This window comes from Salmo salar, chromosome 26, assembly GCF_965601325.2.
Source record: "Salmo salar chromosome 26, fSalSal1, whole genome shotgun sequence".
Classification (NCBI taxonomy): domain Eukaryota; kingdom Metazoa; phylum Chordata; class Actinopteri; order Salmoniformes; family Salmonidae; genus Salmo; species Salmo salar.
The window spans coordinates 22,615,252-22,642,389 of record NC_138316.1 but is presented as its reverse complement, the minus strand read 5'-3'; the positions used below and the strand labels follow the sequence as shown (position 1 = coordinate 22,642,389).

Genomic DNA, 27,138 nt, shown 5'->3' with positions numbered 1-27,138 from the left:
AAGCACTGTCGTTGCACCAATGTACCTAAACATCAATGCCTTTCTTTAAAATCAATACACAAGTATATATTTTTAAACCTGCATATTTAGTTACTATTGCCTGCTAACATGAATTTCTTATAACTAGGGAAGTTGTGTCACTTCTCTTGCGTTCCGTGCAAGCAGTCAGGGTATATACAGCAGTTTGGGCTGCCTGGCTCATTGCGAACTGTGTGAAGTCCATTTATTCCTAACAAAGGCCATAATTAATTTGCCAGAATTGTACATAATTATGACATAACATTGAAGGTTGTGCAATGTAACAGGAATATTTAGACTTGCCACCCGTTAGATAAAATACGGAACGGTTCCGTATTTCACTGAAATAATAAACGTTTTGTTTTCGAAATGATAGTTTCCGGATTCGACCATATTAATGACCAAAGGCTTGTATTTCTGTGTGTTATTATGTTATAATTAAGTCTATGATTTGATATTTGATAGAGCAGTCTGACTGAGCGATGGTAGGCAGCAGCAGGCTCGCAAGCGTTCATTCAAACAGCACCTTCGTGCATTTGCCAGCAGCTCTTCGCAATTCTTCAAGCATTGCGCTGTTTATGACTTCAAGCCTATCAACCCCCGAGATTAGGCTGGTGTAACCGATGTGAAATGGCTAGCTAGTTAGCAGGGTGCGCGCTAATAGCGTTTCAAACGTCACTCGCTCTGAGACTTGGGAGTGGTTGTTCCCCTTGCTCTACATGGGTAACGCTGCTTCGAGGGTGGCTGTTGTCGATGTGTACCTGGTTCGAGCCCAGGTAGGAGCGAGGAGAGGGACAGAAGCTATACTGTTACACTGGCAATACTAAAGTGCCTATAAGAACATCCAATAGTCAAAGGTATATGAAATACAAATTGTATAGAGAGAAATAGTCCTATAATTCCTATAATAACTACAACCTAAAACTTCTTACCTGGGAATATTGAAAACTCATGTTAAAAGAAACCACCAGCTTTCATATGTTCTCATGTTCTGATCAAGGAACTTAAACGTTAGCTTTTTTTACATGGCACATATTGCACTTTTACTTTCTTCTCCAACACTTTGTTTTTGCATTATTTATACCAAATTGAACATGTTTCATTATTTAATTGAGACTAAATTGATAGTATTTATGTATTATATTAAGTTAAAATAAGTGTTCATTCAGTATTGTTGTAATTGTCATTATTACAAATAAATAAAAAATAAAACAATTGGCCGATTTAATCGGTATCTTGGGTCATCCAATAATCGGTATCGGCGTTGAAAAATCATAATCGGTCGACCTCTGGTTGCTTCACAGTCCCCGCTGTTCCATAAGGTATTTTTTAAATTTGTTTTTAAATCTAATTTTACTGCTTGCATGAGTTACTTGTGGAATAGAGTTCCATGTAGTCATGGCTCTATTTAGTACTGTGCGCCTTCCATAGTCTGTTCTGGACTTGGGGACTGTGAAGAGACCGCTTGTGGCATGTCTTGTGGGGTATGCATGGGTGTCCGAGCTGTGTGCCAGTAGTTCAAACAGACAGCTCAGTGCATTCAACATGTCAATACCTCTCATAAATACAAGCAGTGATGAAGTCGATCTCTCCTCCATTTTGAGCTAGGAGAGATTGACATGCATATTATTAATATTATCTCTCTGTGTACATCCAAGGGCCAGCCGTGCTGCCCTGTTCTGAACCAATTGCAACCAAAGTCCTTTTTTGTTAGGTGTACATTTCTACAAGCTTCAATGGAATTGGGTGACATCACTTTCACAGTCACTACAATCGAGGTTGTGCCTAGATCTGTTTCTGCTTGAGAGCCCGTAACTAATGTGTGAGCAGGAATGTCAGAGGAGGAGTGACTGAAGTGGAGGCAGGTTCCTGGTAAAGCTCTGACTCAGAGCTAGCTTTCCCCACCCTTTCCTCAGCTCTCACTGGTTCCTATGTGGGCCCATTGACCGCTGGGCTAAAGACCTGGGACTTCTGCCAGGGGTTTCCCACCCAACCCCTGCTGCCTCCTCGAGGCCCTCTAACCAGGACTAATCCCTGTGTACCGTTAAACCCAGACACTGGGCCATTTTAGAGGACATTGTCTATGTAAATATATGATACTTACAGTCCTCATAGAAGGTCACATCTCATCTTGAGATCAGCATGTGTAACTTGAATTTTCACAAGTTACACATGCAAATAAAACTAAATGCATGCTATTCAACCGATCATTGCCCGCACCTGCCCGCCCATCCAGCATCACTACTCTGGACGGCTCTGACTTAGAATACGTGGATAACTACAAATACCTGGGTGTCTGGCTAGACTGTAAAATCTCCTTCCAGACTCATATTAAGCATCTACAATCCAAAATTAAATCTAGAATCGGCTTCCTATTTTGCAACAAAGCATCCTTCACTCATGCTGCCAAACATACCCTCATAAAACTGACCATCCTACCGATCCTCGACTTCGGCGATGTCATCTATAAAATAGCCTCCAACACTCTACTCTACCTGGATGCAGTCTATCACAGTACCATCCGTTTTGTCACCAAAGCCCCATACACTACCCACCATTGCGACCTATACGCTCTCGTTGGCTGGCCCTCACTTAATACTTGTCGCCAAACCCACTGGCTACAGGTTATCTACAAGTCTCTGCTAGGTAAAGCCCCGCCTTATCTCAGCTCGCTGGTCACCATAGCAGCACCCACTCGTAGCTCGCGCTCCAGCAGGTATATCTCACTGGTCACCCCCAAAGCCAATTCCTCCTTTGGTCGCCTTTCCTTACAGTTCTCTGCTGCCAATGACTGGAACGAACTGCACAAATCTCTGAAGCTGGAGATTCCCATCTCCCTCACTAGCTTTAAGCACCAGCTGTCAGAGCAGCTCACAGATCACTGCACCTGTTCATAGCCCATCTGTATACAGCCCATCTATCTACCTCATCCCCATACTGTATTTATTTATTTATTTATTTATTCTGCTCCTTTTGCACCCCAGTATCTCTACTTGCACATCCATCTTTTGCACATCTACCATTCCAGTGTTTAATTGCCATATTGTAATTACTTTGCCACCATGGCCTATTTATTGCCTTAATTCCCTTATTTTACCTAATTTGCACTCACTGTATATATACTTTTTGTTTTCTTTTTTCTACTGTATTATTGACTGTATGTTTTGTTCATTCCATATGTAACTCTGTGTTGTATGTGTCTAACTGCTATGCTTTATCTTGGCCAGGTCGCAGTTGCAAATGAGAACATGTTCTCAACTAGCCTACCTGGTTAAATAAAGGTGAAATAAAACAAATAAAAAAATGACATCAATGCATGATTTACGTGCACAGAATTCAAGTTGGGATCAAGCCCAGAAGCAATGTTGTTAAAGCCAGAGTGAGTGTGTTGGGGGCACAGCTGTTGGACCTCTTATGGCTCTCTGAGCTGTTGAGGAAAGTCCCTCATTTTCAGGAATGTCTGCCGTCCGTTTGCCAACCACACACAGAGATTGATCTAGAGATAGAGGCAGCTACAATCTAAGCAATTTATCTACAGTCGTGGCCAAAAGTTTTCAGAATGACACAAATATTAATTTCCACAAAGTTTGCTGCTTCAGTGTCTTTAGATATTTTTGTCAGATGTTACTATGGAATTCTGAAGTATAATTACAAGACTTTCATAAGCGTCAAATGCTTTTATTGACAATTGAAGTTGATGCGAATATTTGTCAATATTTGCAACACCTTCAATGAGATGAGAATATTAGTCAATATTTGCAGTGTTGACCTTTCTTTTTCAAGACCTCTGCAATCCGCCATAGCATGCTGTCAATTAACTTCTGGGCCACATCCTGACTGATGGCAGCCCATTCTTGCATAATCAAACCTTGGAGTTTGTCAGAATTTGTGGGGTTTTGTTTGTCCACCCGCCTCTTGAGGATTGACCACAAGTTGTCAATGGGATTAAGGTCTACGGAGTTTCCTGGCCATGGACCCAAAATATCTATGTTTTGTTCTCCGAGCCACTTAGTTATCACTTTTGCCTTATGGCAAGGTGCTCCATCATGCTGGAAAAGGCATTGTTCATCACCAAACTGTTCCTGGATGTTTGGGAGAAGTTGCTCTCGGAGGATGTGTTGGTACCATTCTTTATTCATGGCTGTGTTCTTGGGCAAAATTGTGAGTGAGCCCACTTCCTTGGCTGAGAAGCAACCCCACACATGAATGGTCTCAGGGTGCTTTACTGTTGGCATGACACAGGACTGATGGTAGCGCTCACCTTGTCTTCTCCGGACAAGCTTTTTTCCGGATGCCCCAAACAATCGGAAAGGGGATTCATCAGAGAAAATGACTTTACCCCAGTCCTCAGCAGTCCAATCCCTGTACCTTTTGCAGAATATCAGTCTGTCCCTGATGTTTTTCCTGGAGAGAAGTGGCTTCTTTGCTGCCCTTCTTGACACTAGGCCATCCTCCAAAAGTCTTCACCTCACTGTGCGTGCAGATGCACTCACACCTGCCTTCTGCCATTCCTGAGCAAGCTCTGTACTGGTGGTGCCCCCATCCCACAGCTGAATCACCTTTAGTAGACGGTCCTGGCACTTGCTGGACTTTCTTGGGCGTCCTGAAGCCTTCTGCAGAAATGCAGTGGAAATGTTTTTTGGGGATTCAGTTCATCTGCATGGCGAAGAGGGACTTTGCAATTAATTGCAATTCATCTGGTCACTCTTCATAACATTCTGGAGTATATGCAAATTGCCAACATACAAACTGAGACAGCAGACTTTGAAAATGTATATTTGTGTCATTCTCAAAACTTTTGGCCACAACTGTACATCTATCACCATCTACTGGGAAGGAAAAGAAACCAAGAGAAAGTATGGTAAATTATACCACAATAGAAAAATAACTTCTCACCCACACACTGTGCTCTGACGCCAGAACACTCTGCTCTGACGCCAGAACACTCTGCTCTGACATCCCACCCTTGGAGGACCATTGAACACTAATTGATCTGAACCATCAAACATGGTATTTTCTGTCTTTTCTGTCTGTCTGTCTGTCTGTCTCTGTCTGTCTGTCTGTCTGTCTGTCTGTCTGTCTGTCTGTCTGTCTGTCTGTCTGTCTGTCTGTCTGTCTGTCTGTCTGTCTGTCTGTCTGTCTGTCTGTCTGTCTGTCTGTCTGTCTGTCTGTCTGTCTGTCTGTCTGTCTGTCTGTCTGTCTGTCTGTGTCTTTCTTCTCTCCAGTACCGGGCGTGGCTGCGGGCCAGTTTCCTCCCCAGTCCCTTCATGGACCAGGAGCAGGTGGGAGCGCTGCTGAACCAGTACATAGAGCAGCAGCAGCAGGAGAACCAGAGGAGAGGAGGGGACCAGGGCTGGATGAACCAGGCCTCCAGTGTCTACCCTCTACCATACAATGCCTACAACGGCTCTGGGGGCAACAGATGAGCAAGGGGCCGTGAGTCTCCCTGGTCCCACCAACCTCCAGCTCAGGCCTGCCTGGAGAGTGAGACAATGGCCAAATCCCCAAATCAGCCCTAGGCACATAGATCTGAAAGGATCTGATGGGTGTAAGTAGGGCCAGGTGTTTCTTTTGACCAAGACATTCTCCAGAACCTAGTCCTCCTAAGCAATATGGGAATAGCTCCACCCTGCCCTCTGATAGACTAGGTGGAATTGTCACCTTATTGCCTGTAACTATTTAGTACTTGCAGGTCCCAAGTGCATAGGGTTATTGTCTAACTGACTCTCACCACTGCACTACCTCCCATGTCCCTCACCACTAAACTGACCTTAGTACAGCCTGATCAGGAGCTCTGATGCTCACTGAAGCCTTAGTCCAAACACCTCCACACCTCAACACCTTAACCTTACAGCCACATACTACCATGAGGCTTCACCTGTCCTATAACCTCAACTCATCTCTAAACCCAACGGGTCAACTTTTAAGGCCAAACAGATAAAGAAGTGTAGGACTAGCATTTTTTTTTTGTAATCATCTGCCTAAGACCTATAACTAGGACCTGGTTAGGTCACATGATCAGGAAAAAGTCCTACACCTAACATTACATTTTAATCAATTATAATTAATGTTATCAAAATGTTATTACATGGTACCATGATTACATCATGTTAAATGCAGTCCGCTGGTTAGATGGAGGATCTGATTGGTGTTGAGGGTTGAATGGACATATGAATGAACATAAGATGCTCTCCGCCCTAATTTAAACTGATCCAGCTACTGTATACCTGCATGTGATAAAGCTGTAAATAACAGCAGCTTTGCCATAGAAAATGAATGCCTCATTCCAGTTAGTAAAATGAAGGATCATTACAGCCCAAAGTCATATGGGGTCTTCCTAAAATCTACCGTAGATCTGCTATGGAAATTTGCTTAATTTATCAGAAGTTATAAATATTATTTTATTTTTAGGGAATTTTTAAGATCTTTGTTAAATGTTTAGCGGTACAAATGATGTTGGATCATAGTGTATGTATCTGCTTTATTAATATTAAAATGTACACTTTCATTGTTTGCCAAAAAATATATGCTAATAAATACTATTGTGAAGCCAAAGCAGCATATTGAGACTGAAACAACCTTACAACAATATACAAAGATTGTATAAGGCTGGCTACAAACCAAAGAATTATCAAATCATAACAAAACTAATGTGTGTTTGTGTGTGTATGTGCAAGAGATAGAGAGAGCTTGTGCTTGAAAGTGTATGGTACCAGAGCATCAACTCTTGGACCAACAGGCTCTGCAACAGCTTCTATCCCCATGCCATAATACTGCTAAATAGCCATAAGACTGCTAAATTGTTAATTAATTGTTACCCGGACTATCCACGCTGACCCTATCTTGCACTAACTCAATGCACACTCACAAGAATATATATACACACTATATACACACCCTCTAACACTCACACTACACTGACACTCTCACACAAAACCCTCACACATTTACATACACTACCGGTCAAAGGTTTTAGAACACCTACTCATTCAAGGGTTTTTCTTTATTTGTACTGTTTTCTACATTGTAGAATAATAGTGAAGACAAAAGTATGAAGTAACACATATGGAATTATGTAGGAACCAAAAAAGTGTTAAACAAATCAAAATATATTTTATATTTGAGATTCTTCAAATTAGCCACCCTTTGCCTTGATGACAGCTTTGCACACTTTTAGTATTCTTTCAACCAGCTTCACCTGGAATGCTTTTCCAACAGTCTTGAAAGAGTTCCCACATATGCTGATCAATTGTTGGCTGCTTTTCCTTCACTCTGCGGTCAGACTCATCCCAAACCATCTCAATTTGGTTGAGGGGGTTGTGGAGGCCAGGTCATCTGATGCAGCACTCCATCACTCTCCTTCTTGGTCAGATAGCCCTTACACAGCCTGGAGGTGGGTTTTGTCATTGTCCTGTTGAAAACAAGTGATAGTCCCACTAAGCCCAAACCAAATGGGATGACGTATCGCTGCAGAATGCTGTGGTAGCCATGCTGGTTACGTGTGCCTTGAATTCTAAATAAATCACAGACAGTGTCACCAGCAAAGCATCCCCACACCATAGACCTCCTCCATGCTTTACGGTGGGAAATACACATGTGGAGATTGTCCGTTCACCCACACAGCGTCTCACAAAGACACAGTGGTTGGAACTACAAATCTCCAATTTGGACTCATCAGATCAAAGGACAGATTTTCACCGGTGTAATGTCCATTGCTCGTGTTTCTTGGCCCAAGCAAGTCTCTTCTTATTGATGTCCTTTAGTAGTGGTTTCTTTGCAGCAATTCGACCATGAAGGCCTGATTCACACAGTCTCCCCTGGACAGTTGTTACTTGAACTCTGTGAAGCATTTATTTGGGCTGCAATTTCTGAGGATGGTAGCTCTAATGAACTTATCCTCTGCAGCAGAGGTAACTCTGGGTCTTCCATTCCTATGGACTTGGTCTTTTACCAAATAGGGCTATCTTCTGTATACTATCATCCCCCCCCACCCCCACCCCCACCTTGTCACAACACAACTGATTGGCTCAAACACATTAAGAAGGAAAGAAATTCCACAAATTAACTTTTAAGAAGGCACACCTGTTAATTGAAATGCATTCCAGGTGACTACCTCATGAAGATGGCTGAGAGAATGCCAAGCATGTGCAAAGCTGTCAAGGCAAAGGGTGGCTATTTGAAGGATATAAAATATATTTGGATTTGTTTAACACTTTTTTGGTTACTACATAATTCCATATGTGTTATTTCATAGTTTTGATGTCTTCACTATTATTCTACAATTTAGAAAATAGTAAAAATAAAGAAAAACCCTTGAACGAGTAGGCGTTCTAAAACTTTTGACCAGTTGTGTATGCGCGCGCACACACACTCACACCGACATAACACAAACACACACACACACTTCTACACATCATATGCTGCTGCCACTATGTTGTTTATGTTCTTATTATCTATGCTGATGTCTAGTCACTTTACCCTGCCTTCATGTACATGTCTACCTCTAATACCTTATTATTATCTATGCTGATGTCTAGTCACTTTACCCTGCCTTCATGTACATATCTACCTCTAATACCTTATTATTATCTATGCTGATGTCTAGTCACTTTACCCTGCCTTCATGTACATATCTACCTCTAATACCTTATTATTATCTATGCTGATGTCTAGTCACTTTACCCTGCCTTCATGTACAGTGCCTATAGAAAGTCTACACCCCTTGAACTTTTTTCACACTTTGTTGTGTCAGTGCTTTAGAGCAGGGTTTCCCAAACTCAGTTCTGCACCCCTCCCCCCTCAGGTGCACATTTCGTTTTTTTTGCCCTAGCACTACACAGCTGATTCAAATAACCAACTCATCAATCTTTGATGATTTGAATCAAAATCAAATGTGTACCCAGGGGGGCAGAGCCGAGATTGGGAAACGCTGCTTTTTAATTGCTTTGGTACTATTTTCGCAAGTATGTGGTAAAATTTCACAACTCTTAGTACAAACTCAAAACATATCCTCAAATTGGCTGTTTTTTAAACCATTAAGAGGTCAAAGACGTGGGCATGGGCCCCGTCAGGGAACTGTTGTGTCTAATGAAGCCCGGGTCATCGTCATTGACCATGTGGCAAACAGAGGCCTTACCATGGCAGAGGCTGCCAAATTAGTTCACCCCGATCTAAAAAGATCAACTGTCAATTTGATAATGAGAACATTTTACCAAGGAAACCTTTAAATCTACAGGATATGTACTATGCATATTACCATTACATTTACAGTAAATTACATTGTAATGCATGTAAATTCACAAAACATGTTATAGTATTCTTACAGTATGATCTATTGACAGTATACTCTGTTCTATCCTCAGAATCACAATATCATATTGGAACTATACTGTAAAAATAACTAACCAAAATCTATTTTAAGAGGGTGCTTGATGCTGCTGTGAACAATCACAAGTATATCTTTGTTGATGAAGCGAACTTCAACCTGGCCAAAACTCGGCTCCGTGGGCGGAACATCGGCCAACTGGCGACCATCCAAGTGCCTGGACAACGGCTATCTCTAAAGATAGTGTGGTCGGACATTGGCCATTACTTGCACAGCTCATTGTGTTTCTCAATCAAATTGAGCAGGCCTGTCAAGGTGAAGGGGTCACCTATGTCATTGTGTGGGACAATGCTAGGTTCCACCATGCAGAGGTGGTTCAGGCATGGTTTCGGGCCCATCCCCGATTTGTGATGCTATACCTGCCCCCATACTCTCTATTCTTTCAAACCTATTGAGGATTTTCAATAGGGTTGAAAATCCTCAATAGGATTGAAGGTCGAAGCTGTACGATTGCCATCCCCATGAGCTTCCTTCTGGCCATGGATGAGGCATGTTACGACATCAACGCAGACCAAATGTCAGGCTTGGATTCACCATGCCAAAAGCTTTTTCCCGTGGTGCATGAACAATGAGGACATTCACTGTGATGTGGATGAATTTATGGCCAAATGCTCAAGACAGTCTTGATACAAATGAATGCGTGCTAAACATTATGTTTTATTTTCATCGATTTAATTTGTTTAATTTAATTTCTTACATTTTATTACAGACAGTACACCTATATTGCAATTGTATTTTTGTTGTTGCATGAATGGTTGTAGAGGATGTCTTCATTGATCACACCTTTGATTACACATTGGATAGATATTATGGAAATTATAGATTTTCCTTCCATTTTGTTGGGTAATGTAAGTGTATTGCCCAATGTGAAAACTGTAATCTACTGTAATTTACAGTACTGTAGCATATTACTTTCATCACTTCTAAGGGTGATTCGAAACATGTATCTTGCATTGTTTGGTATTAGATTAACTGGTAGTTAAAACAACTAGATTGAAACGATATCAATGTTGTGTTTTGGGGATTAAACCAATGTTCTCATTACATTTCACAAATGTATATTTTGAATCAATGGTTGGTTGTGCGGTGAGAGATGTTTACATTCCAAATTGTATTTATTTTTATTTCACCTTTTATTTAACCAGGTAGGCAAGTTGAGAACAAGTTCTCATTTACAATTACGACCTGGCCAAGATAAAGCTAAGCAGTTTGACACATACAACAACACAGTTACACATGGAGTAAAACAAACATACAGTCAATAATATAGTATAAAAATAAGTCTATATACAAAGTGAGTAAATGAGGTGAGATAAGGGAGGTAAAGGCAAAAAAGGCCATGGTGGCGAAGTAAATACAATAGAGCAAGTAAAACACTGGAATGGTAGATTTGCAGTGGAAGAAAGTGCAAAGTAGAAATAATGGGGTGCAAAGGAGCTAAATAAATAAATACAGTAGGGGAAGAGGTAGTTGTTTGGGCTAAATTATAGATGGGCTATGTACAGGTGCAGTAATCTGTGAGCTGCTCTGACAGCTGGTGCTTAAAGCTAGTGAGGGAGATGTGTTTCCAGTTTTAGAGATTTTTGTAGTTCGTTCCAGTCATTGGCAGCAATGAATGCACAATGACAGGTGTTGAATGAAAGACTGACTGTGTTACAAGTGTAACCAGTTTTGAGTTTTGTGCTAAGAGTTTTGAAAATGTACCACATACTTGTGAAAATAGTAGCAAAGCGATAATTTTTTAGATATTAAATACAAACTGAAATGTCATAATTGTATACCTCTCCACCCCCCTGAGTTGGTGGAAGCACCTTTGACAGCAATTACAGCCGTGAGTCTGTTGGGATAGTCTCTACCAACTTTGCGCACCTATATTTGGCAATATTTGACCATTCTTTTTTGCAAAACTGTTCAAGCTCTTTCAAATTCCTTGGGGAGCGTTGATGGACAGCAATCTTCAAGTCATGCTGCAAAGTTTCGATTGTATTTAGGTCAGGGCTCTGACTGGGCCACTCAAGGAAAGGTTCCTTTTAATTCCTTAGCCACTCCACTTTAGCTTTGACTGTGTGCTTCGGGTTGTTGTCGTGCTGAAAGGTGAACTTCCCTCCCAGTTTCAGCTTTCTTGCAGAGGGTAGCAGGTTTTCCTCAAGAACTTTTCTGTACATTGCGCCGTTAATTTTACCTTCTATCCTGATCAGTCCCTGACGACGAGACACATCCCCATAACATGATGCTGCCACCACCATGCTTCACATTAGGGATAGTGTTCTTTGGGTGATGTGCCGTGTAGGGTTTGCACCAAACATAAAGATTTACATTTAGGCCAAATAGTTTCATTTTCATTTTGTTAGACCACAAACATTTTGACCACATGGTTACGGAATCTCCCAAGTGCTTCAAGGGATATTCATGGCATTTAAAATATTTTTATACCCATCCCCTGATCTGTGTCTTTCCACAACTTTGTCCCAGAGTTCTTTTGAAAGCTCCCTGGTGCTTATGGTTGAGTGTTTGCTTTGCAATTCACTACCCAGCAGAGGGAACCTACAGGAAGGAGGTCAGAGACCTAGCCGTGCGTTGCCAGGACAACAACCTCTCCCTCAATGTAATCAAGACAAAGGAGATGATTGTGGACTACAGGAAAAGGAGGACCAAGCATGCCCCCATTCTCAGCGACAGCGCTGCAGTGGAGCAAGGTTGAGAGCTTCAAGTTCCTTAGTGTCCACATCACCAACAAACTAACATGGTCCAAGCACACCAAGACAGTCGTGAAGAGGGCACGACAAAACCTATTCCCCCTCAGGAGACTGAAAAGATTTGTCATGGGTCCTCAGATCCTCAAAAGGGTCTACAGCTGCACCATCGAAAGTGTCCTGACAGGTTGCATCACTGCCTGGTTTGGCAACTGCTCGGCCTCCGACTGCAAGGCACTACAGAGGGTAGTGTATACAGCCCAGTACATCACTGGGGCCAAGCTTACTGCCATCCAGGACCTCTATACCAGGCTGTGTCAGAGGAAGGCCCTAAAAATTGCCAAAGACTCCAGCCACCCTAGTCATAGACTGTTCTCTCTGCTACCGCATGGCAAGCGGTACCGGATCGCCAAGTCTAGGTCCAAGAAGCTTCTAAACAGCTTCTACCCCCAAGCCATAAGACTCCTGAAAATCTAATCAAATGGCTACCCAGACTATTTGCATTACCCCCCTCTTATGCTGCTGCTACTCTCTGTTATTATTATCTATGCATAGTCACTTTAATAACTCTACCTACATGTACATATTACCTCAATTAACTCAACTAACCGGTGCCCCCGCACATTGACTCTGTACCGGTACCCCCTGTATATAGCCTCGCTATTGTTATTTCTTTGATTATTTGTTACTTTTATTTATTATTTTGTAGGTATTTTTCTTAATTGCATTGTTGGTTAAGGGCTTGTAAGTAAGCATTTCACTGTAAGGTTGTCACAACGTCCACAGAAGGTGGCGCCACTCCCCGGTCGGGCGGCGCTCGGCGGTCGTCGTCGCCGGCCTACTAGCTGCCACCGATCCATGTTTCATGTGTCTGTTGGTTATGTCTGTTTAGTACGCACCTGTTCCTTGTTTGTAATTAGTGGGAGGGTATTTAGTTTGTCTGTTTCTTGTTTGGGATTTGTGCGGGATTGTTTTGTGTTACGTTGAGGTTAAGGGCTGGATGATTTTTCCTATGTGTTTTAGTTACACAACATTTTTGATAGGCCATAGGGTTGCCGGGCTGCGCCCCGTGTATTTTTTTAGTTTGGAGCTGTTCTCCCTTTTGTTTGTGGTTTGTACCCTGCCTAGTAGCTGTATTCACTCTGGACATTATGAAATATATATTCTACGGACCTTTCGTCTCCTGTGCCTGACTCACCCGTTTCCTGCTCCCTGAGATACGTGACAAAGGTCTAAACCTGTTGAATTCGGTGCATGTGACAAATACGATTTGATTTGAACTGCTGAATTTATCCTGAGATCATGCGAATCACTACAATTTAACACAGATGAGGCCAATAAACATAGTGTGTGATTTTGAAGTTGATTGGTTACACCTGAGGTAATTCAGGATTGTTATCACTTATCCAACCAAGCTTTTCAGTTCAATTCTTTTTAAATAGATTTAATAAATTCCAGAATACCAATTTTTTTCCAACTACCAATTTTTCACTTGGTAGTTGTGGGGTAGGATATTTAAATCAATGGGGAAAAATTACATTTTAATTCCAGTCTATGAGCTGAAAATGTTGAAAGGGGGAGTAGACTTTCTATATCTACCTCAAAACTGCACATTGACCTGGTACTTCCTGTATATACACTATGATTTACATTTTTGTCATTTAGCAGACGCTCTAATCCAGAGCAATTTACAGTAGAGTGCATTCGTACTGGTCCCCCTTGGAAATCGAACCCACAACCCTGGCGTTGCAAGTGACCTGCTCTACCAACTGAGCTACACAGGACCTATGTAGCAGTATGTGGACACCCCTTCAAATGAGTGGATTCGGCTATTTCAGCCACACCTGTTTCTGACAGGTGTATAAAATTGAGCACACAGCCATGCAATCTCCATAAACAAACATTGGCAGTAGAATGGCCTTACTGAAGGGCTCAGTGACTTTCAGTGTGGCACCATCATGGGATGCCAACTTTCCAACAAGTCAGTTCTTCAAATTTCTGCCCTGCTAGAGCTGCCCGGGTCAACTGTAAGTGCTGTTATTGTGAAGTGGAGACATCTAGGAACAACAAAGGCTCAGCCACGAGGTGGTAGACCATGCAAGCTCACAGAACAGGACCGCCGAGTGCTGAAGCACATAGCGCATAAAAATCATCTGTCTTCAGTTGCAACAGTCATTACAGAGTTCCAAACTGCCTCTGGAAGCAACATCAGCACAATAACTGTTTGTCTCGAGCTTCATGAAATGGGTTTCCATGGTCGAGCAGCCGCACACAAGCTTAAGCTCACCATGCGCTATGCCAAGCGTCGGCTGGAGTGGTGTAAAGCTCGCCGCCATTGGACTCTGGAGCAGTGGAAACTCGTTCTCAGGAGTGATGACAGAAACAGAAAAATCTGGATTTGGCGGATGCCAGGAGAACGCTACCTGCCCCAATACTTAGTGCCAACTGTAAAGTTTGGTGGAGGAGGAATAATGGTCTGGGGCTGTTTTTCATTGCTCGGTCTAGGCCATTAGTTCCAATGATGAAAAATCTTAACACTACAGCATACAATGACATTCTAGCGCTTCTGTGTTTCCAACTTTGTGGCAACAGTTTGGGGAAGGCCCTTTCCTGTTTCAGCATGACAATGCCCCTGTGCACAAAGTGAGGTCCACACAGAAATGGTTTGTCGAGATCGGTGTGGAAGAACTTGACTGGCCTGCACAGAGCCCTGTCCTCAACCCCGTTAAACACTTTTGGGATGAATTGGAACACCGACTGCAAGCCAGGCCTAATCGCCAAACATCAGTGCCCGATCTCACTAATGTCCCCCGCAGCAATGTTCCAACATCTAGTGGAAAGCCTTCCCAGAAGAGTGGAGGCAGCACATGGGGGAACCACTCCATATTAATGCCCATGATTTTGAAATGAGATGTTCGACGATCAGCTGTCCACATACTTTTGGTCATGTAGTGTAGCTCCATTCTTGTGTATTTTTTTCCTCGTGTTAGCAGTTAAAAAATATATATGTTTTTACTCTGCATCGTTGGGAAGGCCGCGTAAATAAGAATTTTACGATTCAGTCTATACCTGTTGTATTTAGCACATGTGACAAATAAAATGTTATTTGTGTATGTGTTAGGGAAAGACCCAGAGATGGAGGGTTGGTCAGAGACAGAGTGCCTTGGCAGTGCCACCCCAGACTGGCATGGACACAGTAGTAACAATGAGTGTTCTGTTCCCCTCAGTGAGAAGTCCTTCTCTGACCCAGAGACCATGCCACCCCCAGCTTCCCCAAACAGTCCCCCCCTATACAGACTCCACCCCCGCCGTACAGGTGAGCCCAGACCACGACATGGCTCAAATCCTCAAAACGCACCCTTGACATGTGACCTTACCTCCACCAGAACGGCTTTTCTCAGTTTCGAAATGATACATACAAAGGCTGTCTGAATACAGTACTGAGGATGGGGCACAACAAGTTAACCCTCTCCGCCAACATTCAGTCCTGCAGTATCTGTTGAAACCACTGAACCATTCCTGTGAAGAATACAGTTTTAATATTAGTCAGATGAAATCAGCTAACTCCTGTAGGGCAGGCTATTTTTAGCATATACACGGAGTGTACAAAACATTAGGAACGCCTTCCTATTACTGAGTTGCATCCCTTTTGCCCTCAGAACAGCCCATGCCCCTCAGAATTCGTCGGGGCATGGACTACAAGGTGTCGAAAGTGCTCCACAGGGATGCTGGCCCATGTTGACTCCATTGCTTCCCACATTTGGCTGGATGTCCTTTGGGTGGTGAACCATTCTTTTTTTATAAGATTTTATAAACAATACAAAACATGCACACAAATGACAACATCATACAAACATTAACTACATCCTACCTGGCTAGACCCACTAGCACATCCCCCCCCCCATCTCCAGGGCCCACATCACTTTCCGCCACATGGCCTGAAACTGCACCATTTTGTTTCTCTCCATAGCCCACGCACTTTCAATATTTAAATAATAAATCATTCCATTTTTCCATTGTGTTAATGATGGCGGATTGATTGATTTCCACGTTTTTTGTGTCCATTTTTTCAATATGAGTGATAAGAGAATCGTCCAACCCATCGGGTATCTCACTACACCCCCATATGCCATGTCTTGAAATATGCAGACAGACAGATTCAAATTAAGTTTACATTGCAATACTTCTGACAGCCAACTTTCTAGCTCCGTCCACAACTTCCGGACTTCATAAAAAGCATGGATTATTAAGTCATTATTTGTTTAACACTTAAGACATGATTCTGCTGTTGTACTGTATAATTTGTGAATTTTGTCTCTTGCATAATAAATTCTATACATTATCTTACACTGGATTAAGCATACTTTTTTGTTAGCTCTAATTTCATTAGTTTTGCTAACATTCCTTCCATCTTGTGCCAACATCAGTTTTTTAAAGTCTTGGTTTCAATAGTTTATATTTTTTTCTAAGAGATTGTCAGTTGGATATGCTCTCTGCAAGGTTTTGTATATCTTCCCAATCATATGAACATCCTTTTTCTGACAAATAAGATTTCCTCAAGGTTGCTGTGATGTCCAAACCTTTTCAAATATACATTTTGTGATATGTAACTTTTAAGTTGCATGTATTTGTAATTCTGTCATGGAAATAAATGTATTTCCTGTTATCAAGTCATTTACGCTTTCTATGCCTTTAGTTTTCCATGTCGACCAATTTATCGGTGAATTCTGAAAAGCTCTCCAAGGATTGTTCCATAAGGTTGTGTTTTTAAGAAGTGATATTGGTTTTTCTAGAATACGTTTAATTTTCTTCCATATTGTGATAGTGTTCCTTATCCTTTGAAAATAGACATGCAAAAAGATTCTCGGGATGGGCATGTACATCTTCAATATGTACCCATTGTTCCTTTTTAGTGCATTTAACTATCTGCTGCAAAGTAAAAGCCTCGAGTGGCAAGTTGATACAATACCATGTCTGGAAGGTTAAAACCAACCTCAGACTTTTTATTCTATGCATTTTCTTTTTGAGATCGGTTTCCCATATAAAGTCTTATGACTGAGTACACTTTTTTTTATGACTCTTCGGTGGGGTAATTGGTATTACCAAAAATAAATACAAAAACCTTGTCAGCCATGCCATTATAAACAGGTTCATTCTACCTGTAAGATTTATGGAAAGATTATTGAATTTAATTAGATCTGCTTTCATATTGTCGAGTAATGGAATAAAGTTATCTGTTTAAATTTGTAGTTTGTTGTCACTTATTAAGTATCCTATATATTTCATATTTTTTGTGGCCCACTTAAAGTATTGCTGGAAATCGTGACAATAAAAAATAAAAATAAATCCTATTGCCGTTATTTTTTTTCTTCCGAAGTTCATTTTATATCCTGAGAGTTTTGAATATTCTGTAAATATTTTTAACAAAGGGGGCATTGAGTTTTCAATATTGGTCAGGTATATCAAGAGATCATCTGCCAATAAGATTAGTTCATGGTCATGTTGGCTTCCCTGTGGCTCAGTTGGTAGAGCATGGTGTTTGCAATGCCAGGGTTGTGGGTTTGATTCCCATGGGGAGCCAGTACAGAGAAGAAAAAAAAATGTATGAAATGTATGCATTCACTACTGTAAGTTGCTCTGGATAAGAGTGTCTGCTAAATGACTAAAATGTAATGTTTACCAATACTGACACCTGTTACGTTTGGGTCCTGTCTAATTATTTCTGCAAGTAGTTCAATTGCCACAGCAAACAGGAGGGGGAAGAGGGGACATCCCTGTTTTGTGATCCTTTCTAAAGCAATTTCATCAGATATTGTGTTATTTGTGTGTATTTTTACTTTAGGACAATTATACAATATTTTTATTAAATGTATTATTACAGCTCTATTGTTTATAAGCTTGAATATTTTGTCATAATTGATTAAACTTGTGTCTATAATCAGCAGGGGACTCCACATTTTCCTAGTTTTATAACTGAAAAAACTGTTTGATACATGGAACTAGGAAGTACTGGTTTGAGTGACGTGTGTTGTCACTTGTATAAACAGGGGGGCTACTTTGTCACCAAATGTTGAATAGAATTCTATGGGAAAGCCATCCATTCCTGATGCTTTTCTCCATGTGAATGTTTTAACAGTATCTAATATCTCTGTTTTTAGGGATAATTTTTTTGTCTTGCTTCAGAGTTGTTATAGGATATAGGATCAGTCCAACTGTTGTTTAATTATGATTTCTATAAATTTTCATAGAAGCTTTTACAATGGAAATGAATCATGGCGAACCATTTTTGATACACACGGGAAACTGTTGAGTGAAAAACCCAGCAGCGTTGCAGTTCTTGACACACTCAAACCAGTGCGCCTGGCACCTACTGTCATACCCCATTCAAAGGCACTTACATATTTTGCTTGCCTATTCACCCTCTGAATAGCACACATACACAATCCATATCTCAAGGCTTAAAAATCCTTCTTCAACCTCCTCCCCTTCATCTATACTGATTGAAGTGGATTTAACAGGTGACAGCTTTCACCTGGTCAGTCTATGTGATGGAAAGAGCAGGTGTTCCTAATGTTTTGTGTATAGTCCTTTCAGTATAAGGGCTATGAATAAGCATGTTGGCATTAGAGACTTTGTCTTTTTTTTGGACACTCTTATTCTCACGAAATAAAAACGAATTCACATGGTAACATGATAAACACTTTATAATTGCATCTATTTCAGAGTACATATCGGTCCAAAATAGCCAACCTGAAAGTCACCCTGCCTACACCTACAGTATGTTTGAATGCAGCCTAGGCTGTAGTAAAACCTGCACCAGTAGGGTGACGAAGGAACAATACCTGTTGGGCTAACCTTTACAGTAAAATGTAATTTTATGACGCTGTAAAATTCCCTTTATCCTTTACTAATTATTATCCAGGATTGTTCAATACCCCGCCGTCTGTAGCCAACTGTGGCATAGACCCTACGATATCTCATGTCAGATGATTTCTTGTAAATGGCCATGCTTCGAAGAACAAGACTTCCGAATTGGCTTATCTATAAGTATTTCCCAAACCTGATTGGATACAAGTGAAACGCATCTGTCCAATCAGCTTGCAGTCAATGCTTCATTCATCTGAAAGAAGAGATTAAACTGTATGCGAGTAAAGATTTATTCTATTGACTCTGAGACATCGACTTGGTGTTAAGGTTTAATAGTCTTCAATAAGCTATTTGAAGGATATCACAAGGATATCTAAAGGACTTATCAATACAAAAATAAAAGGTAAGATTTAGTTGTCTTTATTTAAACTCTTCAAGAGTGGTCCCTGTTAGCTATATAAAAAGGTAGGCTAGTTAAATGATAGTTGTTTTGAAATAATAAACCAATATTATTTTGTTTTACTTTTTGCTCTCTCTCTCCCCCCCTCTACATCTGTCTCTCTCTCTCTTGAAATAAGTTCCTAATTATCACAAACAAGGATCAAATTAAAACAACCGTTCAGCCCATACAGTGACATGTCTTATGAATGTTTATGACAGATGTCAGTAAACCCGGGCGGTCGGAGGCTGAAACAGTGGCTAGTTGAGCAGATCCACAGCGGCCAGTACCCGGGGCTGCTCTGGGAGGACGACAGCCGCACTATGTTCCGCATCCCCTGGAAACATGCTGGGAAGCAGGATTACAACCAGGAGGTTGACGCCTCTATCTTCAAGGTAGGTTTATTGGCGGAAGATTTGAGAGCATTTTTAGATCACCGATATATGTGTAGCCTTCCGCACGACTTTTGGAGAGACATACAGCACAAACTTTTTTTTCGCACCTACAAATAGAGCAGGTGTGAATTACGTTTTGTTGGTTTAACTAAAACATTCTCACCACCTGTAACGCACATAAATAGGCTACACATGAATTGTTTAGTATGCGCCTACAAATAGAACGGGTGTGCATTACGTGTTGTTGGTTTAACACATTCTCACCACCTGTAACGCACATAAATAGGCTACACATGAATTGTTTAGTATGCGCCTACAAATAGAACGGGTGTGCATTACGTGTTGTTGGTTTAACACATTCTCACCACCTGTAACGCACATAAATAGGCTACACATTAATTGTAGAGTATGATGACATAATTGACAATACGTTGATCTATGAGTCATGGGGCTGTATTTTAACAAACCTAACACAATGCTAAATCTAAGTGCTGGCAGTATCTCTTGGTCTGGAGGTGTGTCAGAAACATTTGTGCTGTTTTCACAGCCAGAATTATAAGCACAATAGCTGGCAGTGGCACGAAAGGGCTGGGTTTTGATAAATAAACAAGTTGTAGGTGTGACAAGGGCTTGGCCACTCAATGCATTGCATGGCTTAATAATGCATGCATTTTCTCAAGTTCTGTAGGTTATTGATGATTTTTGTGTTGTCATCAACTCCAATTCGGCTGGGGGAGTGGACTATTCTCGTCCTGGTCCATTGTGGATTGATACTACAGCTTATTAAATAGCATAGGCTACAGTAATGAGTAATAGCAACAGTAAAAAAACATCTGAGTTAGCTCAATAGTCTATGTTTGGAATGTTGTCAGTCAACAGTGTTGTAATTGGCTTCAACGAGCCTAGCCTATAGCCTACATGTCTTTGCGCATCGCACTTCATCTAAAATAAAAAATACTAGGCTCCCACAAATCGCACTGTATGTGTGAGGCACGTTATCAATAAGCAAAATATAGCCTAGGCCTACCGTTGATTATGCATTATAGGACTGAATAATTGAAATACGTTTGGAGGAGCGTGTCTTTGGTAACCAGATGAAATGCACTCTGTGGAGATGAGGATGGATACTTGAACAAGCGAAATGAACTATGCAGGTATGTGAATTGTGAAAAAGCATGAGGGCGAAATATTTCTAAGCACTCTCAGCAGACCATTTACAACCCCGTTATCCATAGGCTACTTGGCTAATGGCCAGGATAAAAAGATGCATCTATGCAGTGCTGCTAAATCAGCCTTGAATAAAGGGAGGCTATGCTTTTTTTTTCTAAATACGAAATTCACTGGCATGAAAGGCACATCTGTCTTCCATGGGCACTGTGCATCATGCCTGGAAAGGCTACCTCTCAAAAGCCATGCCATTATCAACTGTGTTACCGTTAAGACCTGCTTTATGTGGGTCTTAAAACTTCCCATTAGCGCTCCATGAAATTGTCACTTTTGCGCTTGTATTTAAGGACCCACCTCAAATATTGCCACCCTTCCCCCCTCAGTGCAAGCGAGCTGATGTTAGACAGGTAAATTGCCGAACCAGGGGTAATGGCTGGAAAATGCAAGTGCACCAGTTTTTACATGATGAAATTGCAAACTAATCTGCGTTTGACACTTGTGCCTTCTTGGAGCCAGCTGAAATAGAGCCAATGGTCATAAGAAGTCAAGCAGAGAGAAATTACATTGAAAATCTAATATCTTTGTGTAATTACATGTAATTATAACTTAACAGTTAACAAGTAATTTAAACCAGAACCTGTCCAGTTTCATGTCATTACAATTCAACCTTTTTTTTAAAATAATAAAATAAATAAAAAATGCATGGTATGAAATGTATGTATTCACTACTGTAAGTCGCTCTGGATAAGAGCGTCTGCTAAATGACTAAAATGTAAAATGTAAATGTAACCTACCTGTACTTATCATGTAATTAATTGTATTCTGGCTATCAAAGTAGTTGAGTTCTAATTACTTCTATGCATGGCTTCATCGTTCAGTTCCAGACCTTTTTGAATATAACATGTTGTTGAGAGCACCAGCAGGTATGTGTTATGTTTGGATGTATGTTACTATGGCTCTCGTTCTAATGCACCTGCTCCCTCCCTGCAGGCCTGGGCTGTGTTTAAGGGGAAGTTTAAGGAGGGGGAGAAGGCTGAGCCTGCTACATGGAAGACCAGGCTGCGGTGTGCCCTCAATAAGAGCCCCGACTTCGAGGAGGTGGGAGACAGGTCCCAGCTGGACATCTCTGAGCCCTACAAGGTGTACCGCATCGTCCCCGAGGAGGAGCAGAAGAGTGAGTTCATATTTCACTGTGGAGACATTAGAATAATGAACATTATAAACACCTGTATTGAATGGATGTAGAGTCAAATTGCGCCCATGCACAAATAATCAATTAAAAGTCACTAATGTTTCAGCAGCAGAACGTTGCCTTGATCAGAGTTGAAAACGTAGAAACCTGGACAAAGACAGCTTGCTGCTGAAACTTGATTTACATTTGACCATCAGCCTTTTCCGTAGTAAATATAAAAAATAGCTGTGACAATAATACTAACAACCATGCTGTCCCCTCTGCTTCAGCAGGTAAAAGTGCAGCAGCAGCTTTGACATCTAGCTCTGGTGACATTACTGACATGGACTGCAGCTCTGCAGACCTGGAGGAGCTCATCAAAGAGGTGAAGCAGGTATGCGTTTCTTTTTTCCATCCATTTCTTCCCTTCCTCTCTCTATCTATATTTCTCACCAACTTCACTCTGTTTTTCTCTGTTTTCTTGTTTTACTGTCTTTCAAGTTCTCTCATTTTCTGTCTCTATCATCCACTATCAACTATCTTACCTCTTCTGTTTCTAAATATGTATGATTATATGTATGATTGTTGATGTATAGTTATTAGAGACTAATTGCATGGTGTGTCATTCCATTGTCAGTCTTCCAGTGATGAGTACCTTGGCATCGTCAAGAGGAGCCACTCTCCCCAGGAGGATGGCTGTAGGATGCAGCCCAGCCCAGAGTACTGGTCCCAGGGCAGCGTCAGTGGTAAGGGTCCTTCTTCACTCAGTCAACGGTTCTTCTCTTTAGCAGTGTCATCCAATCTAGTGGAGTATCGCCAACATGCAGTGGTGTCATGTCCATTTAAACACTGTCATACAGTGGTGACTGGAACATATATGTATGTGAATTATCTAATCTACTTAATTAGAGTTAGCAAACGCCTATACATCATATTGTCCTTTGTTAAAAGTATCTGTCTAGCTGTTTTCCATGAGAATTTTTTTTAAGGTGTGTAGAGAAACTTGCATGTTTATGTCTCCTGTATCAAAATGGGCATTATTGTGGTATGTTCTATGAGGCTACAGCATGAGGCTACAGTTCCTCCTTTGTGAGAGTTGAGATGTATTCATTTAAAAATAAATGCATATATAGCGACGCAAAACACTGCGACATTACATTGCAGTTATGGCTTCTAACACAAGCTTGTTTACATGATTCTAGAATTCTGCAGGGGGAAGGATTTGCTAATTTCCTTTAGCACTTTGCTGACTAAGGTGTTTTCTTCTTGGTCACGCCTGGGAGTCTGTTGTGCTTGACGGGCTGTATTTTTTTGATGAAATGACAAATCATGACTGGATAGAGGGGTCAGATGTTTTTTACGGTCACTCGAGATCATTGCATCTTAACGAGCATGCTGCATATGTAAGAGGAAGGCAATGTTTGAATTTCATGATAGAAAAAAATCTATACCACAATGTCAGTTATCTTTTTTTCCCCTTTTCCCTGCAGTCTTCCCGGGGCATCAAGATCCCTCGCCGATGGGTTCTTTCAATGCCGGTATGTTTCCTCAGTATTTCTAAATACAGATGTATTTATTTCCATTCCTCTGTGAGACTTAATGGAAGACAATGCGGTGGCTTACTTAGCACTTCCCTCCCTCTGTTTCCAGCTTTCTCCCAGATGATCATTAACTTCTTCTATGGCGGGAAGCTGATGGACAGCGTGGTGACATCTCATGCTGATGGCTGTCGTATCTCTCCGGGTCAGCCTCCCTTGGTCCAGCACAGGTCCCCCTACGGTCTCCCAGACAGCCTGCAGAACGTCCGTTTCCCTCCCGCTGAGCTCATCGAGGTTGAGCGCCAACGCCATGTCACCCGCAAGCTCCTGGGCCACCTGGAACGGGGCGTGCTGGTCCGTGCCAACCGCGAGGGCATCTTCATCAAGAGGCTGTGCCAGAGCCGTGTGTTCTGGAGCGGGCTGGGGGGATTGGGCCCCCACTACAGCCCTGGGGGGCCCTGCAAACTGGAGAGAGACGCTGTGGTCAAGATTTTTGACACAGGAAGGTTCTTCCAAGGTGAGGAGAAAGGAACTCATGTTGTTTTTGTTGTTGATTTAGGATGTTGTGCTCTGAAGAGGACAGGAATACATGTACTCTTGACTGACAGACGTATACTCTGGAGTACATGCCTTCACTCATCAGTGTGCAGTTATGATGAAGCAGTCTCTGTCTGTGCAATAAGTTCTTCTCTGTCTGCTTGTTTGTCCCAGCTCTCCAGCTGTACCAGGAGGGCCAGCTTCCCGCCCCTGACCCCATGGTGACCCTGTGTTTCGGGGAGGAGCTTCATGACCTCAGCACAGCCAAGAGCAAACTTATCATCGTCCAGGTAGCAGAGATTATATCCTCTGGATCACTGAAACATGTGGTATCCCCCTGCACAGTCCCAGAATGTGTTTAAGTAAATATAGGTAACTTTAGTCTTCAAGGTGATTTGGTCAAAAGGGCACCACTACACTCTTAGAAAAAAGGGTTCCAAAGGGGTTCTTTGGGCTGTCCCCAAACCTTTTTGCTTCCAGATAGAACCCTTCTGGGTTCCATGTAGAACCCTCTGTAGAAAAAGTTTCTACATGGAACCTAAAAGGGTTCTACCTGGAACCAAAAGGGTTCTACCTGCAAGTACAAATGTTTCTTCAAAGGGTTCTCCTATGGGGACAGTCGAAGAACCCTTTAAGGTTCTAGATAGCACCTTTTTTTCTAAGAGTGTACCATAAAAATACAAACTGAGCTAACAGTCTTCTTCTCTCCCTGTCTAGTTGTGTTCTGATCACTCCAGTCTACTGTCAGAAGCTGGCAGACTGAGCTTACAGTTCCCCCTCTCCTTCTCTCCCCTTCTCTTCTTTTTTCTCTGTCTGTGCTCGGCCACAGGTCACTCCAGTGAACTGCCAGCAGCTGTTGGATGCAGTGAGCATGCGTCGTTCCCAGTACAGCAGTCCTAACCTGGAGATCCAGTCAGACGAGCTGCAGGCCGGGGAGCAGATGGCCCGGATCTACCAGGACCTGTGTAGCTACACCGCCCCCCAGAGGTCAGCCTGCTACAGGGACAACATGCCCATCACCGCCTGAACCCCCCCTCATTGATATAACAAGAAAGGACTGACATGACATATGGCGTCACGCCTTTCAGCCCTTGCTTACACCATTCCAATGCATTTCAATTCTCCAGAGCCAATGAGCAAGGGCATACTTTGATGAATGGAGAAAGAGATGGGATAGAGGATCGGAACAAAGCCAATACTTGCAAGGTGTGAACTGATAGGACCCAAAGCTATGCAGCTTGGGTGTTACAGAGGCACTGTGTGTCAAGAAAGGGAAGTACTATACAACCGTATTACAAATGGTGCTGTAAAGGTATTAAAGGGTTTACTCATCAAATGTACCACCCCAGTAAGTATACCACATGTTTCCTCCAATCCAGAAAAAAACGGTTAAAATGTAATACAATTCTGAATAAATAGTGGTTTGAACTATTCTGTCTTGTAAACCTACTATCATCAAGGTTATCACTATTCATTTTTAAACAACATGTGGTGAATCTACTACAGCAGTAAATTTGATTGAATAAACCCTGAAATATTGAATGTTATATTAGAATTTGTGTGTCTATCGATTGACTAACTTTTGTTTGTCAGATTTCTCACCTGCTTTTAATGTATTTTTTATGATGGAAAATGTGATTGATATTCAATCCAATAGTCCATACTAGTCATCATATCAAAGTGTATATACATTTAAACATGTTAAATCAAGGGCCACTATAGCAGGACATTTAGCTACCAGTACACCAGATTACCTATTTTCTTTATATGTAGAACATCCTTAAAACTTTTCTATTTTTTCTATTTGTACTGTAGAAACATATTTTTCTTATACTGTATGAGAGATTTTAACAGCAACATGATTGCTTGGATTGTATTTGATATAGATAGGTTTTACTATCGTATTCTGCCCACTGTTTTACTCTCTCTGAATTCATTTTTCAAACTTTGAAATAAATATCACACTTTTCAGTGAATCTCTTCATTTGGCTTGTATTTTATTTATGAGCTGTTACACAGCAATATCTATGAAGTCACTTACTGAACATATCATTGATTATTGTTTTGACGATGGCTTGAAAACCACAGCTAAAACTATTCAGCACACAATAAGCCAGAATAAATTGTAAAATTACATAATTTTCCTGTGTGTGTGTGTGTGTGTGTATTTCATTGAATACTTTGAAAGATGCAGGCGGCCTAAAAAAGCATTTTCCAGAGAAGTGTACCCATACTAGCCACCCTAGACTCTCAATTCCATGGTAGTAGCACTCGTCACCATACATCCCACACGTGAAATCACGTGTCTGAGTGAGGGAATGAGTATACTAGTGATGGAACAACAGCCAACATTTTCAGAAACCATAGAGAGGATGGACCATAGAGAAGGGAAACTAGTGTCTAGGACATCCCCAGTGAGTAAGACATGGCTGATGGAGAAAGGAGAGAAATGAGGACGAGGGCAGAAGAAGAGAGACAAAGGTCTTTGTGATCTCCCCATTTCCTCTGTGGGGGATTCATTTATTGTTCTTCTCATTGCTGGTAACTTCTAGAGAATGGGCTATTCTCCCATCTCAAATCATGAGAAACTGCAAAATTACAGAAGAACAACCTACACAAACATGCCCAGTTCACAGATTAGAGTTCCCAGGTCACTCAGCACTTATTTATTTGGAATTCAGCTACAAAACATTGCTAACAAGCCGCACTCGCACACTCTCATCACAAACAGTCTAGGTGATCTATTTCACTTGACTTGTGCCTGATTCACACTACAGGGCTGACAAGAACTGTACTGGCTAGGGTGTGTGTGTGTGTGTGTGTGTGTGTGTGTGTGTGTGTGTGTGTGTGTGTGTGTGTGTGTGTGTGTGTGTGTGTGTGTGTGTGTGTGTGTGTGTGTGTGTGTGTGTGTGTGTGTGTGTGTGTGTG

At 41.6% G+C, this 27,138-nt stretch overlaps 2 protein-coding genes across 5 annotated transcripts in view; both read left to right on the top strand.

Annotated features, from left to right (window-relative positions):
- The window catches only part of dusp22a (dual specificity phosphatase 22a), a 30,632-nt gene extending 24,059 nt beyond the window's left edge, over positions 1-6,573 (top strand). The window contains exon 7 of the mRNA NM_001140429.1: positions 5,244-6,573. Coding sequence (NP_001133901.1) covers positions 5,244-5,444 — 201 coding nt within the window. The 3' untranslated portion in view covers positions 5,445-6,573. The remainder of the gene's footprint in view (positions 1-5,243) is intronic.
- A 12,617-nt stretch (positions 6,574-19,190) lies between these two features.
- Positions 19,191-26,186, top strand: LOC106587371 (interferon regulatory factor 8). Of its 4 annotated transcripts, none has more exons than XM_045708604.2 (9): positions 19,191-19,366; positions 19,624-19,797; positions 21,955-22,138; positions 22,429-22,520; positions 22,773-22,881; positions 23,626-23,673; positions 23,786-24,190; positions 24,385-24,500; positions 25,040-26,186. In XM_045708604.2, the coding sequence occupies exons 2-9, from the start codon at positions 19,624-19,626 to the stop codon at positions 25,235-25,237; spliced, it is 1,326 nt and encodes a 441-aa protein (XP_045564560.1). In that variant the 5' UTR covers positions 19,191-19,366; the 3' UTR covers positions 25,238-26,186. The 4 variants fall into 4 exon arrangements, with proteins under 4 accessions (XP_045564560.1, XP_014031191.1, XP_045564559.1 ...); XM_014175716.3 differs by having other exon boundaries at positions 22,429-22,529; XM_045708603.2 differs by having other exon boundaries at positions 22,426-22,520.
- The last annotated feature ends 952 nt before the right edge of the window (positions 26,187-27,138 follow it).